We start from the raw sequence: 16076 nt of genomic DNA, 5'->3' as shown, positions 1-16076 counted from the left end.
ATTAGTATCCTTTTTTTTCACCTCCTACCCCACTCCTCTGCTTATTCCTATCAGTTTCTATTGTACATACAGGATTCGTTTACTGTAATACTAAGATATTCATATATTGTGTCAACACTATTCACCTCTGCTTCCCACATTCCTTTTTTCCCCAAATGCAGTACTGCATGCACACTTTCTGTACAGCATGACATCTGTTTTTACATCCAAAACAATATAAAAATACTTGCTTCTTTTTGCCACTTGATTCACTACTATCACAGTCTGTTACAGAGATAGGAGGTTATATAGTAAGAGTAATCACACTACAAGTAATCAATTGTTGCAATTAAAAGCCTTCATATTCCATACACAGCTTTAAGGATCAAAATATTCAGTGACTCAGATTATTCAATCAGTGAATAAAGCCCAGAAGATAGTTATTTTCCACCCAGTCTGGATTCAAGCTACTGCCTACAAGAGAAACTACTGATTTGCTATAACCCCTCAAGTTGTACCCTCTGAGTGCAGACTTACCACAAGAGGCAGGTTCATCAGAGCCATCAGCACAGTCTATTCCTTGATCACAGTACCAATGAGCAGGAATACAACGTCCCGATGTACAGCGAAACTCATTATTCGTGCAAGTCAGTGAGACTGGAAGAAAAAACCTATGTATTACTTCTTTTTTTCTGTTACCTTTCCAACTTGTTTTAAGTTGCTTTGGAGTCCATTTTATGCAAAAAATACTACAGTCCCCAAAAAAGAAAGAGAAAAAAGTATGCTAGGAAGGATGTCTTTTCTCAGCCTATCTGTAAAGAGTTCATAGTACAAAGTAGCTTGATATTTGTATGGAAAAAAATGGGTTTACTTCTCTCCTTGGAGATACATATCAGCTAATAAGTAGACAGAATTTGCCTTGGAAATAGGATTGCATGCAGCAATATGTTTTATATTTATACTTGAGATTTGTGCACAGGAAAATGACCACAGCCCAATATACTTATTTTTCCAGTGCTCAAACCAGGTGTAGCAGACTCAGCAGTTTACAGTAAATCAAAATGTACACTAAGGACGTAATATCTCATGGTAGATAATGTTTTCATTTTTCTCCCACCAGTTTTTCTTCACCTGCTGGTAGGAATCTTTTCTTAATGGGAGTGAAGAACAAATCATAACATTGAGTAGTTCCAGCTAAGCATGCTACAAATATTCTTTCTGCACTTTGGCTGAGCCCCTCAATCCTGGCATATATAATGGGTTTGATAATTTCTTCAGTAGTTACTGATACTCTCCTGTACCCTCTGATGGGTTCAGAATACCAAAAGGACAGTCTGGCCTTTTAACTTGCTCTTCCATGTGCCTTTGATGATGGAAATCAAAGACAATTAACTGTTGCTCATTAATGCCTTGGGGTTTCTTTGCCTCTCATTCTCTTTCTCTCCCTCTTTCTTGCCCTTCACTACTTCTCAATTTAAGTAATTCCCCAGGGACATTAACAGTAGAAGGGACAAAGCACATCTTATACGACCAGCACAAGCTCACTATTGCCACATATCTTTGACACGTTGGGGCCCATAGATAAAAGTGGTCATGTTCTGGCTACAGAAATTGAACTCATATTTTAGAAAAATTGTGGCATAGCTAGTTCAAGGCATGTAACTTTAGGAAAATGAGTGAAAGGAAAAATACTCAGGCAATACTAAACCCAAAACATTATCTGAAAATATCCATTATGTGTTATAAATTGATCCAAAACATTTCATATGGAAAAAGTACTACCTAACTACTACCTAATATAAATGTCTTAGAAAAGTTGAGCTGGTTTGTAATTAAGGCAGATGGAAAACTAGATATTTCTATACACTAACTGGAAGCTACGATGAACAACGAATCATATGGTAAAGCATACATAACCACATGAAAGGGCTAAAAGAAACTACATTTGAGACTGTATCAATTTCATTTGTTTAGAAGAAAAAATATTCTAATGTTAAAGTTCTAGAAAAGACAGCTCACTATAATACTTAAGTGTCAAAACACCATGTAAAACCATAAAGAATACAGATCAGAATAAGCAAAAAGAACAACCTCTCAAACGCTTTATGAAAATGCTGCAAAAATTTATCACCTTTTTTATTAGATAAAATCATGATTTAGATAATTGAGAGATAAGAGGGCAACGCATTAACTTCAGTATTACAAAAAGAGATATTTTGAGAACAGTGTGAGTTATGTCAAAAGGAAAGAGCAGTAGAATAAATTACTTAAGTAAGGAAGGCCCTGTTAACTTACCACAGTGAGTAGGGCTTTCATCACTCATATCTCCACAGTCATTATCACCATCACACAAATACGTACGAGGAATGCAAATATTTGTGCTTTGGCATTTTGTAAAACCAGACTGGCAAGTACGTTCCGCTTTAAGGAGGGAAGAAAAAAAAGCAAAAGTTCTTTAGAGCTTTTTAAAATACTGTTATGCTGCATCTCATTCAGAGATACTTAACATTGTTAAAGAGTCCCACATCACTCACTTTCTAAAGTGCATCACTCATTCTGCTCATGCTATATGGGAACAGTTAGATCATTGCTTTTATTGCAGAAGTCCTGACAAAAACATGATCCAAAAATGCCAATACTACATGCCAATACTTGTAGGTGAGGGAATGAAAACTGAAATGTATTCACACTGTAATGCCTGCATTTGCAACCAGTTGGTATGGTATGAATCATCAGACCAACTACAAATGACTAATAGACCAGGAATTTCAAATATTGAAATTTCTCTGAGATCAAAAATAAAATTGTCACAAATAATATGTTTAAACAAAATCAGTGCGCACACAAAATGGAAAAAAAAATTCTCTAAATACATTTTCATTAATTTCTTCAACTCCAAATACAAATTTTCCACTAAAGATTTTAATCTTAGTGTAGTGTTTTAAATCTGTAGTGTTCCTTAGTGAGGAACTGCAATAGTAGTCAATATTGAGCTAATCACAGTTTACATCTTAAGGAAAGCAAACATGACTGATAACTTTTTGAGACTCATAAGGCATATAGTTTTAAACTGTGCCATTATGGAGTCACAATATACACTCCTGATGATTAAATCTAATATAATTAATATAATTAATATAGCATGACACAAAGCCCATTGTCAAATTCCAGGCTAATCCTGCTAAAATATAAACCCTGCATTTAATTTATCTGAAAAAATACTTGTGAAATCCATGGCGGATTGATCACACGCAAAACTTAACATTAAGCACTGCATGAGCATTTGTTGCATTAAGGCAGACTCCTAAAGCAACATTTATTATGTAATAATATTTTATATATATATATAAAATATTATGTATTCCAGAGTATCTTTTAACAATTCTATTTGCTTCAAATAACACAAAGCATCATCTGTAATGTAAATAAAGAAATCTTCTGTCCTATTTGCTGATTTTGTCACAATTCTTCACACAAAGCCACATTTCCCTCTTCCTTCGTTTGGAGAGTCAGACTCAAACAGGCACTAGATAATAGGGCTAAACTTACGGCAATTTCTCTCATCTGATGTGCCATTATCGTAACAGTTGTTTACTCCATTGCAGACATACTGAAGAGCTATGCACCTTCCATTATTGCAAGTAAACTCTGTGTGGGGGTCACAGGTTCGGAACAAGCAGCCAAGCTCGTCACTGTTATCTCCACAGTCGTTGTAGTGATCGCAGCGGTAGTGGTAGGGCACACATCGCCCGTTGCCACAGGTAAATGCTGTTGGCTGACAAGTATGGAAAGCTGCAGAAAATTACAATAAAAAAAAAATGTGGATAAAACATAATCTAAACTCTGACAAAGTAACAAGTAAAATCACAATATTTTTACCTGCCAGGGCAAACACAGCTGCAAAACGGACTGCATGAAAAGTAAAATACATATTTGAATTAAAAAAGTAGAAATTGGCTATACATGATAAAAATTCCACACTACAGTGCTTTTGGATTCTAAAGCAAATCACTAGTTATTCGGACCTCAAACCCATGAGCAAGCAAGGGATTGTTTCCAAACTACAGTCATAAGATCCATGATCATAAAGCCACAAAACTGACATAGAATACAGAACAGGCAAGACAGACTATACAATCACTTTCTAATGCAGTTATTTTAAATGCTTACCACACACACTTTCCAACTCATCACTGCCATCAACACAGTCATAGTCATTGTCACATTTCCATTGCTCTGAGATACACTGTCCATTGAGGCATGTGAAGAAACCAGGATCACACCTGGTACCATTATCCACAACACAGTGCTTGTTGTTATTTGCTAAATACCAGCGACCTTCAGAGGGGCACTGACATTCTGCACCAGCTGGACCTAAATTTATGTTTGACAGTTTAAAAAAGGACAAAAAAATTGAAACAAACTTAACATTGATTTTTTTATATAGGATTCTATTAAAGCATTCATAGCTGTAACACTGGAAAAGGCAAAGAAATTTTCACAATTCCTGTATGACCTCTTTGCTTAGATAGTACTGTGGTGACTTAGCCAGACTTTTATCTTAGTTAAGCATATGCAAACTCATTAAATCCCACAAAAGTTATCTCAGAGTTCCTCAGAGGAACTGAGATCGGAATTTGGAGTGCCTTAGTACTTGCTTGTTGTCCAAATAGCTTTTTGGTGGCAGCAAGATGGCATGTGATGCTTTCAATTATCACAGCTATACCCACTGAGACTTTTTTTCTCAAAATCAAAACAGCTGTTCAAAACTCCTTGCACTAGACAAACTGTGCTTCTCAAAATCAATGAGAAGTTTGAGTTGTTTTCAGGCAAGACAGATTTGTAAAGGCATTTAAGATGCTACAGATGAAAACAGGCCCTGAATGAGTTTTTCGAAGTCAAGGATCATAACTCCCAAAAATTTACAACATACGAAACAGCTCTATAACACATATGTAATAAAGAAATAGTGACCATAAAGATTTTTTAAACATGTAGGAAGCATCTGATCATTATACAGTGTATGAATATATATTCCTAAGGTAAGCATATCCTACAGCACTCACTTCGTGTCTCAACCAAGAAAAAAGAAAAGTTTAAACCCCAGAAAAGAATGCTTTGGTTTGAATTAGAGAAACCCATAATTTTTGTGTGTGAGGATTCTCAGACATAACCCTTAGGTGTGTTGGTAAAATACCATTATCTTAAATGGCAATCATTTTGATTGCATTTTTAAATAAAATAAATATTAAAAATTTGGGAACACTAAGAATTATTTCAGCTGTTCCCGTGTGATTAAAACTGCTATAGTATAAACTCTATACAGGGAATAGTAATAGCTTACAGTCATCAAGCATAACAGCTTACCTGGTGCACAGATATGACTGCAGCCACCATTGAACTGGTTGCAAGGGTTGGTACACTGCTGCTGCTTACTTTTTGCCCAGACATGAATATCCATCGGTCTTTGTGGAAGATTCATGATCATTACAATCTGATCTGAACCATCGTACTTATTAGCTCGATAAATGCTTCGTGTGTTCCAGTCTGTCCAATATATGTGCTGATCAAACAGTGTCATTGCAAATGGATGCAGAGCAGTGCTAACAATTACCTCACGATTTGTACCAGTGAGAGTGCACCTCTCAATCTTCTGCCTACAATAACAAAGAAATTATTACATCTTAAAAGAAAAAAGTCTTTTAACTTATGTATAAAGCCATGCCCTAATTAGCCCAGCAATTCAGTAAGGCTCACCAATATCTAGGGTGCTATTATGCTGCCCCACCTCCATTAACTAGAGTTTGAAGCAGAAAAGCATATGTTTCATTTGACATCCTGCATTCCCCTTAAAACAGACATCCCATTACAAGTGCTTTGCCCTGCTGCACATAGATGAATCCAAATAACACCTTCTTCCCAGAAGGGCACAGGTCATAGAAGTTACTCCATTACAGACAACACTCTTCTGACACAGCAAAAGATAAATCTGAAAAAGAATTGCTATGCTGAAGGAGTCGGAGAGGAAAGGTATGACTGCTGCAGTGATCTCTCTGAGACTACAAGTGAAATTAATGGACAAAAAATTAAATAATTTTTAAAAACTCCCCTGATGACGGAAGAAATTCTGATGGCATAAATTCAAGGGTAGAGGTCTGTCTGGTAGGCAACAGCAAGAACATCAGGCCAAATTCCACAGGTGACAGGCATTAACCATGAATAATGTAAAATGTGTACTGGGACTGTATTTGCTAGAGAAGATACCTACAGAAGTCCTGAACTGCATGTATGATGAACAAACTGCCAACAGCTACAAATGCATAAAGCAGAGGACTAAATCTACACTATGGCGTAACAAAACTTCTTATTGCACAGTAGTTTCACATCAATATCAAAACCTGACATAGCATTGCTATTAAGTAACTCTTAACATTCTATACTGTCAAGTACCAAATTCAATTGAAATGCCAAAAAACAATTTAGAAATGAGGAAAAATAAATAATAGAGCTATTAAAAAATTAACCATATGTAAACCAACAAGTGTGTTATTAATACATACAGATTTGCATCAGCCCAGTATAGCTGCTGTTCTTCATAGTCCAGGGTAAGCCCATTTGGCCATACCAAATTGGTGCTTACAATAGGTGTTCTGAAGTTTCCTCCAAGTGTAGCTCGCTCTATCTTTGCATTTGAACTCCAGTCAGTCCAGTACATATACCTGTCAATAACATGATTATATTTTCAGCAAATAAAACTCACAAAGCTCTTATCTGCTCCAGGATATTTCCACCCTGGTGTCCCTCACTGAAGTGTGCAGTGCAAAACAACCGGAAAAGAACTTCTTCCTCTCTTTTGGGACACACTGACAAGGGATTCTTCTAGCAGGGATCACTGAGGTCTGCTGAAGTGAACTTCAGAAAATTTTTTCAAGCTCTTATGTGAATCCAGTGAAGTCAATTAATCCCTTTCTTATCTTTCTTAATTTTAAATACATCATATTTAATAACAAAATTAGAAGTACAGTATAATACAGTAATACCCCCAGCCTCTCAGGAAATGTTTTGATATTGAAACAAGAATTCTTCTAAAGCATTCAGGGAATACAACAATAAAAGGCTCAGGGTTAGGGTTACAGGAAGTGTCTGGTAGTCTTTGTCAAAGTCTAAATTGTAGTTTCACCTGCAGTCAAAATAAAGAATAGCACATACCCTCTGCAGGGATCTAATACAACAGCTCTGGGTCGTGGCACCCGGGCAATCACTGTGTGATTCGATCCATCCACAGACATGGAGCTGATAGTCTGATTGAGGTAGTCACTGTAATAAACTCTGTTGTTGATCCAGTCAAACGCTATGCCATCTGGAGTCCCCAGGTCTTAGACACATGCAAGCAAACACACACAGCTCAGTATGATTTCCTAGATACTGCAACACCCTTCATCTATTATAATTTGGCAACATCAAAGACTTCTTTGAAATGCCACTGGTGCCAGAGCAAATTTGTCCATTTAAAAAATCCAAGTAGTAATACTTAACACTCAGGCAGTCCTGTGTATGCCGTAGGGTTACAAACACCTTTTCCTTATATAAACATAAGTTTTGATTGCTATTCTCCAAGTAGCAGGAATCCTCCTTCACTTCATAATATTAATTTACTATACATCATTTTAATTTATTACTTATCATTTTATATACAGAATAATATCTATCCAGTTTTATATTTCCATTTCATTGTGATCAAGATGAAATAAGACTCTCAGAAGAGGAAAAAATGAGGAAGTAAAAGGTACATTTCATTAGACATTTTAACTAAATAGTCTACCTAGACCATCAGCACAAAAATACCTCCTTAGCTAATTCTAGGTGCTGCAGTCTAGTTTTTTAACACCTAATTACATTGTATCACATTTCAGTGCACTTACCAGATGCAACTACTGTTGGAGAGCCAATTCCTGAGTAAATATTAACATAACTGATTCTTCCTGTCCCTGAAGGAAAACTTTGTGTGAAATATATTCGGTTGTTTATGCTGTCAAAATCCAGGGCAACAGCAGTTCTTAACACATTGACTGTGCGGAAGGGAGGACTGTGATTTTCGGGATCTAGGTGGATACTTCTGAGGGCATTCTCAAGAGCAAAAATCAGGTAATCATCAGTTGAAATGGAACATCTCTTGCCATCACCGCCTAGTGTTCCAAAGGCACAACCACATTTAGGTGTCTGCACGTAAGGGATGGCAAAACAGAGGTGAGAACAACCTCCATTGTTGTCCAAACAAGGATTGTTGTTGACATCAAGGGGTGAACGTGACTGGAAATTACTGTTGTAAATTGTAACATCCCTTAGCCAATTAATGTTATCTCTTATTACTGTTGGCTGATCAGTATTGCCTGGTTCCTTGCTGGCTTGGAAGACTTTTTTCAGGTTTCGATCCACCCAGATCATAGAGCTGCCAAAGACAGTGATACCATATGGAGTTGGATAGCGGCTGCCATAGCGTACAATTTCAACATCACCACCATCGGGCTGAATTCTTGCAATCATATCTAGGGAATCATCCACCCAGTAAACATAGCCATTGCTGTGATCTATGGCCAACCCACGAGGTGTGACAATGCCCTCAGACACAAGAACTGTTCTGTTGGTGCAGTCCAGAAATGCACGTTCTATCTTTGGATTTTGCCCATAGTCTGCCCAGAACAGATATCTGTTTTTTGGGTCAACTACTATGTGCCTTGGCATATCTATAGTAGTTTTAAGCAGCACACGACGATAAGTTGTGTTTAAGCGCAAAACTTCGATAAAAGTCTCCGTCAGGAATGCATTTGTAAAATAAAGATTTCCTGTATACAAAAAAAAAAAAAAAAAGAAAGTTAATATTAACATCAGTACCTGAGAAACACAAGCTGCTAAAAAAATAGTAAACCATAAAATGAATAGCCATCATAAATATCTTAGTAGTTGGAAGCATAAAGTACTTGCCTACAATTGGAGGAATTAGAAAGACGACACCCAAACTGACAGCAGTCAAATAATTTCTAAATCCTAATGGATTGCCAAGGGTATCAGTGGTAAAAGACCAAAGTGCATTAACTACAGTTGTCATTTAGGTGTACTTTTATATATATATATATAAAAATATATATATTTTTACCTTTTACAACACACAACTATGAAATCCATGTTATGACACAGGATTGTATACAGTAACTAAATTAAGTGTTTACAGAAGATAGTCATCCTGAAACTCATCCCAACAAGCCTATCAATCAACTGAAGAACTTTTGCAAAACATATATACAGTACATATACATATAAAATCAAGGTAGTAATGTCAATGTTTGATTAATACTTTCTGAAGAGTTAATATTTGAATTAATCTCTAATATCTTTAAATAGGAACAAGAAATGAAAGTGGGGAAATTAAAGTTCAAAGACAAAGTATATCTTTTGGTTTTTTTATTTTTCATTATAATTTACAGTATTTATACACAGCAATCTGAGGGCAGATGAAAAGTCCTTTCTTATTTACAATGTCTTCAGACAAGTTTTGTGCACTCTTCTCTGGTTCATGTTTTTCACAATGGTAGTACACTGGATAACAGCAACTTACAAATGTACAGACAAGAAGAGAGACCTAAGACAAATACTAAATCCTTATGAGAGAAAATACTCCATACATTTATTCTGATAAACTTTCATCTTTACACATCTATAAAAAAATAAGAGCCGTTCATTACTTCCTCTTGTTTTCAAATCAGTCCATAGAGACACAAATTAGAACCATGGTACTTCCATTCAAAATAGTTCCATTAGGATCTGTTTATGTTAGTCTTAAAATTTTACAATCTATAAAGAGTAACATTCTCCTAAATTCAGCTGTGCTTACCTGCTACCCAGTCAATTGCAATGCCACGGATCCCATTTCGTCCTATTCCATTTGTAACAACATTTCTAAAGTAAGAACCATCTGGTTTAATTTTACGTATTGCATTCTGAGAAGAAACTGTGCTACTGAAGTCACACCAGAAAATGAAACCAGAAGGCATGTGAACATCCACATGAAGTGCATTTCGTCCTGAAATATTTTGAAAAGTAATAATTAATATTTTTTATATAAGCTAACTTATTTAAAATGTGTTATGCCAGAAAAAAATGCCAAAATACTAGGCATTACAAGATTTTTTCCTATTACAATATTCACATACCTCTTCCTGCCAGTGGTACCATGGCTTCAGAATGATCTGATGTCTCTAAACTAAATCCTTTAATTGCAGAAAGCATAGATACAATTACAAATGAACTGTATGGGGAACAGGTTCTGTTATCAGGATTTAGCTGAAAGCCAGTAGCACAGGCACAGGAGAATAATCCATGAGGTATAGGCAAGCAAAGCTGCTGGCAAACTCCAATATTATTACTGCAGCCATTTGAGGAACCAGCAGAATCTGTGAAAGGCACAGATGGCAAGACATAAAAATCTGAACTGTATCATCCCAAACACCCACAGATATATATCCAAATTCATACATTTGTACAGTATTAACAATCAGCTGACAAAAATAAAGATCTTAATCATTGTTCATTTTAGCACAAATATGTTAGCAAATAGATTTGCTGGTTTCTTGTCATCTAAGATCAATGGGGTCAAGAAGCAGATAAAACAGATTTGAAGCTAAAGTAACAAAATTTCTTCTTTAGTCAACACTACATTGATAATATTTTAGTAAAATTACACAACCCAATAGATGCTTTAACTAGATGATGGACCATCTCTTTACCAAAACCAGGCAAAATGCTTCTGACACTTTTCCTGAAAGCCAAATCTAAGCATTTCCTTTGAAAAGGCATACATTCTATCTCTAAGGGAAGTTTGAGTTTTCACAAGTTGAATATCCTGAAATATCTCTCTTGCAAATACTCACTGTCTCGGTAATACACTCGCAGGCCTTTCAGTCTTGGGACATTATCTCTCAGTACTACTTTGTTTGCACCAGTGGATTTGTCAACTCGTTCAATAACTTCATAATCTCGGTCAGTATAGTACAGAAATGTATCATACACAGCAATTCCCCACGGATGAGAAAGATGAACCACCAGGGTCACACGATTTGTACCATCCACATTGCCTCTCTCAATCTATGAAATCAATTCGAAGATTAAGATAAGGATTACATTTTTTATAATAAAAGTTCAATGTTATAATAAAACTAAAATGCTATATAAAACTAAATGCAACACATGTTACTAAAATCTCTTATGCGTGAAATCTTTACGTACAAGGTAAGAAGGAAAAGGCTAGCAGTATATGATTTATGATCATATACTTGTAATGGTATTTAATAAAACACTTATTTGGATTTTGCCTGGCCCAGCAACTCCCAGTTACAAGAGAAAACTGAAGTAACTGAATCACTCATGTGAATCACAGATGCAGAGACAGATAAAAAAGCTATTATAAAAAAATATCTCCTACCACTCCTGTGCTTGTGACAGCCCAGTACAACCTTCGTTCCTTAATGTCAATGGTAAGGAACTCTACATGGTCCAGGTTGCCAGTGAATAGTGTTTGTATGCCTGATCCATCCATGTTTGCACTGGCAATCTTTGCTGGAACTCCACTGTCAGTTCCTTGGTCTGTCCAGTACAGCCTCCTATAACAGACATTACCACATTTGTTAGCAAGCTGATAAGGGAGATCAGTGGACCAGAGTCTCACTTTTCTGAGATTTTTTCACAATCATAATATCCTGAGATTCTTTTTAACTAAAAAATGTTACCATACAAACATATGGTAAATTAAGGAGAATGAACATCTACACAACAATTTATGAAGCTATGCAATTATTGTATAGAGCTTAAAAAGAGTAAATAAATTCTGTACAAATATGAAAAAAAGCAAAACCATGTCAAATCCAGGACGAAATTTGAAGACCCTAAAAATTAAGAAAAATACGGAGAATACACTAATGAGCAAAGACAACAGCAGGTTTGGAAATTTACCCTCTTGCTGGATCAACTGCCAAACCAATTGGTGTGCCAGCTCCCAGAGGGGTGCCATCATTGGTAATCAGTGTTTTCCTGTACATTATGTCACCATGCAGCTTCAGGACCTATGCAAACATTGAACTCATAAGAGCATGTAATACAGAACTTACGGTACATTTTCAAATTACAGGAAGGACGCCTAAATCAACAGGGAGTTGAAATTGCAGAAGACTTTCTCAAACACCGTGAAAAAAAAGCACATTTTTCTCTACTCTAAAATCTCCCTTCTCTTACGTGCATCCCTTGAATGAGCTGCTAGCAGCTCTGAACCTGTCTATGTTAACAAGTATCCTAGGTATGAAAATAGTTCATTTTTCAGTTTCCATAATATCTTTAAAGTATTACAGCCTGAAGGAGTTGATGAAATGCTGATTTAGGAGGTATCCCATTTCATTAGCTCAAATTAGCTGCTGTTTAATTTAATAGTACGTATTTATATTTTGGGACAAGGACACTAATGACTGGGTTTATTCACAGTCATTATTGCATTATATATTACTTATCCTCTATTTCCCTACACTAAAAGGCAATTTTATCCTTCACATACCATGAGATTGTTAGTCTCCAGAAAGCTACCTAATATGCTATCAAAGCATTTGGGAATAGACCTTACATTCCTTTACTATCAGAGGCACTGCATTGGGATCACTGATTTGAAGTGAGGATGTAACAACAGCAACTCTAGTCATCAGAGAGGTTGTGTGTCAAACGCTAGAAGCCTAATGAGTTGAAGGAAAAAAAAAAAAGAGAATAGATGTATGCACAAATAAATTTTCCTGCTTTGTATCTCTTTGACTACGCTCAAATTTAACTTTATCTTTCAAGTTTATAAAGTATTTTTCTAAAGACTGATTGCACTTTAAAATAAATCTAATTTCAGCTTTTCATTAAATAAATATTACTAATTTAAACCTGTATACATAGCAGTGAAAAATCTAGGTTCTTGCTTTCCAATTGTCCCTCTTAAATAATTACCTCAATTGATTGTGTCCCTGGGTTACTGTAATACAGGTTTGCAGATATCCAGTCCAATGCCAGACCAACAGGAGAACCAATAACAGCTGCTGGAGCAAAAACTGACCTGTTGGTTCCATCTGACCTCACTCTGTGAATTTCACCCTTGGAAAAAAAGATAACAAAAGTGAAATAATGTCAAGAGCAGAAAACACTGTTCTATTCCAACTCTATGAGTACTTATTCTATATTGCAATCTTTTCTAATGCTAGCCCAGTTCAAGGAGGGAGGAGGTAGAGGCAGAAATAGAGCAGATCCAGGCAGTAAAAAATGGACAACAGGTTGCAGTTGCCATCTTAGAACAGGAACAAGGTAGAAACAACTTTAGGAAAAGGACCCAGTGATCATATGGTCCATGCATAATCTTAATTGCTTTGTTACCATGATATCAGCCTACTGTCTAAATATCTCAGTGCAGAATTGAAAATGGTGCCTCAGAAAGGAATCAGTACCTCAGATGGCAAAAAACTGAGCTCCAGGCCAAACTCACTGCTGACTTAAATAACTAAAATTTCTTAGACACCAGCAGTGTGCTGCTTGCTGAATCCAAACAATATAATGTTATTTGCAAATTATCCTGCCATCGAATCCCTAGGCCTTCAGAAAAAAAGTGGGAAAACAGGATAATTTTTGGTACTCTATAAACCCTACTGTGAGAGTCTGATGGATGTTGGATGTTTACAACAGTGTCTAATATGATAGGCACTTTAAAGACAGTTATCCTGCCTATTATTGACATTTACAATTAACAACCTATGGAATATGATGGCTAAAGAAAAAAAACTTAAGTGTTTACAAGTAGAATAGCGGGGCACTCCTATTTTTATCTCTGTTTCCTGAGTTTGCTTCAGAAAGAGTGAACAAGCTGGATGTTCACTTGAACTCTAACTACAGCTTCAAATGCTGCCAACACTGGCCCTGAAATTACAGCAACAAACTATGCAAGAGTAGACAAACCCCAGGAAAAGCCAAACATGCAATGGATGGAGGCAAAATGTGGTGTTAAGGAAGAGGCCCTGTGGTAATGGACAATTAAGAAAGAAGGCAAATATGCTTCCGTCATTAGAAAACAGAGAAACATCTTTTTCTCAGAGTGAGCCATGACTGACACAGGTGTCTCGGCACTGTTTGGGAGCAACAGAAGCCTGAGGTCTGCAGGTCAGGGATACAGTCACACATTTGTCAGGCTTTGTCAAGACCTAACTAAAACAGAGCACATACCCACACTCAGCCTGCAAAGGCACCTGGCATTTCACTTGCCAGCGCTGGTAATGGATGTATCAGCCCTTGACCTCCTACAGAACTGAAAAGGCTTTTGTATATGTCAGCTGTATCTGCTGGCTGAGGTCTGTCAGAAACATATTTTCAGACTGCAGGAAGAATGAAATAGATTCCTGAGTATTTACCTAGTTTCTTGGGCAAAAGCTTGCTTAAATAGGTCTATTCAAATACTTCATTGGAACTAAATATTCTAACTTTAAAAGAATAAATAATTAAATAAATCATAGTTTCTTTATGAGCGATATGGAATAGGCTTATTAATTAGTAGTTTTTAAAATTATATTTACTTCAAAGATGTAAAGAAAAATGTAAAGAAAACAAGTTGGGAAAAAAACACAAAAATTGTGTGTGGATGAAACATAACAGGTTTGTGTGAATTATATAATTATATAATTATATAAATCTCCTTATCTACCATCATACTTCTCCAGGACCTAAGCACTGTTTTTCTTGAAAAAAAAGAATTGTTTTTATGCTTCCAAGACTTAACACGTACTGTTGAATCAGTAGTGTCCTCTCTCATCTGTTTCCCAGACTACCATAGATTTTTTTCTTTTTAAGTGTCCATCCTGCAAAAATTTGGATTTTTTTTTTTTTTAGTGACAAATTAGGCTTAGGGAACACATATCATTTCCTTGTTCAGGACCAGCAATAAAAACACTTCATCAAACAATTATAATCAACTATTAAAAATTAGTTCAAATTACTTTTTAGATCTATAAGCCTCATATGTGCTACCTGGAAATTGTTGTGACTTTGCAACAATTTTCTGTTTAAAGGAAAAGGTGCCTCTCTACTATGTTACTTCATTAAGTGCTCAGATCAGATGCATACACATTCATTCTAATATTAAGTGCCACAGTGTCCAGTGTACTACTTCCATGGAGAAGTGCTGTGGCCGTGTTTGCAGAATTAAGTCCTAAGTCAAGAGAGAGGAGAGAGAGTGGACTATAGTACAGGAGGGCTGAGAGTGTGGGTCTGTCAATGCTTTCCAATATTTCCTGTTCATGTCTCTGAGCCAGAAAAAACATTAATCAAATGTTTCTGCTGCCAAAGATAAGAACGACTTTATAAGAGAGATGAAGTGTCTTTATTTTGTCCTAGTGGGGAAAAAAACCAAACCAAACCAAAAACCTAAAAACCCCACCATTGCATTCTTTTCTATTATTTTTATCAAAATTCTTATCAGCAATGCTAATATATTGCAGTCCAAAACACTTTTTAAAATAAGAAGTCTTAATTTAATGCACATTTGGAACCCAAATACTAACTTACCGGATTTTCAACCCAATAAATCATCTGCTCAGAGTCATCAAAGTCAACATCAACACCATTTTGAACTCCTGCTATTGGAACCATAGCATCATTTGTCTTCTCCTCAGGGTTCAGAGAAATTCCATAAATTATATTATCTCTTACAGCAATAAGGAAAGGGTGTTCAACTGTGAAAACATACAGTGTAACTCAGAGTTGCTTCTGCTCAAGAAAATGTCATTATAATATGCTTTCCCGCTCCCACACAGAAGTTCCCTGGTGCTGAGAAGGGTTCAATTTTACCAGTGGTGCTTTGAAACCACTTACCTAGAAGTTTGATCCCTCACTAGGAGCGAGGTTATCAATTACTGAAATTGTTGTAACATTTAAAGTTTCAGCACTGGGCAATCACAATGCAAATTCTGAGAGGAAGGAAGTAAATAAAGCAGGATCACTCACTGCTAGCCAAGGGAAGAAGGACATCAAGGCAGCTGCTCTAA

The 16076-nt window shown here is 36.1% G+C and overlaps 1 protein-coding gene across 2 annotated transcripts in view; it reads right to left on the bottom strand.

The window, feature by feature from the left end:
• Positions 1 to 16076, bottom strand: part of LRP2 (LDL receptor related protein 2) — a 116875-nt gene that overhangs the window by 37694 nt on the left and 63105 nt on the right. For both annotated transcript variants that reach the window (XM_064660950.1, XM_064660951.1), the window contains exons 32-46: positions 15598 to 15764; positions 13003 to 13146; positions 11983 to 12092; positions 11456 to 11633; positions 10905 to 11118; positions 10188 to 10427; positions 9869 to 10057; positions 7902 to 8822; positions 7189 to 7354; positions 6540 to 6698; positions 5347 to 5636; positions 4150 to 4353; positions 3529 to 3771; positions 2275 to 2400; positions 517 to 636 (exon numbers count right to left, since the gene is read on the bottom strand). In XM_064660950.1, the coding sequence (XP_064517020.1) occupies positions 517 to 636; positions 2275 to 2400; positions 3529 to 3771; positions 4150 to 4353; positions 5347 to 5636; positions 6540 to 6698; positions 7189 to 7354; positions 7902 to 8822; positions 9869 to 10057; positions 10188 to 10427; positions 10905 to 11118; positions 11456 to 11633; positions 11983 to 12092; positions 13003 to 13146; positions 15598 to 15764 (3471 nt within the window). The remainder of the gene's footprint in view (positions 1 to 516; positions 637 to 2274; positions 2401 to 3528; positions 3772 to 4149; positions 4354 to 5346; positions 5637 to 6539; positions 6699 to 7188; positions 7355 to 7901; positions 8823 to 9868; positions 10058 to 10187; positions 10428 to 10904; positions 11119 to 11455; positions 11634 to 11982; positions 12093 to 13002; positions 13147 to 15597; positions 15765 to 16076) is intronic.

Source organism: Pseudopipra pipra, chromosome 7 (assembly GCF_036250125.1).
Source record: "Pseudopipra pipra isolate bDixPip1 chromosome 7, bDixPip1.hap1, whole genome shotgun sequence".
NCBI classification, from domain to species: Eukaryota; Metazoa; Chordata; class Aves; order Passeriformes; family Pipridae; genus Pseudopipra; species Pseudopipra pipra.
Note: the sequence above shows the minus strand (reverse complement) of the source record. Positions and strands in the feature narration are given on the sequence as shown.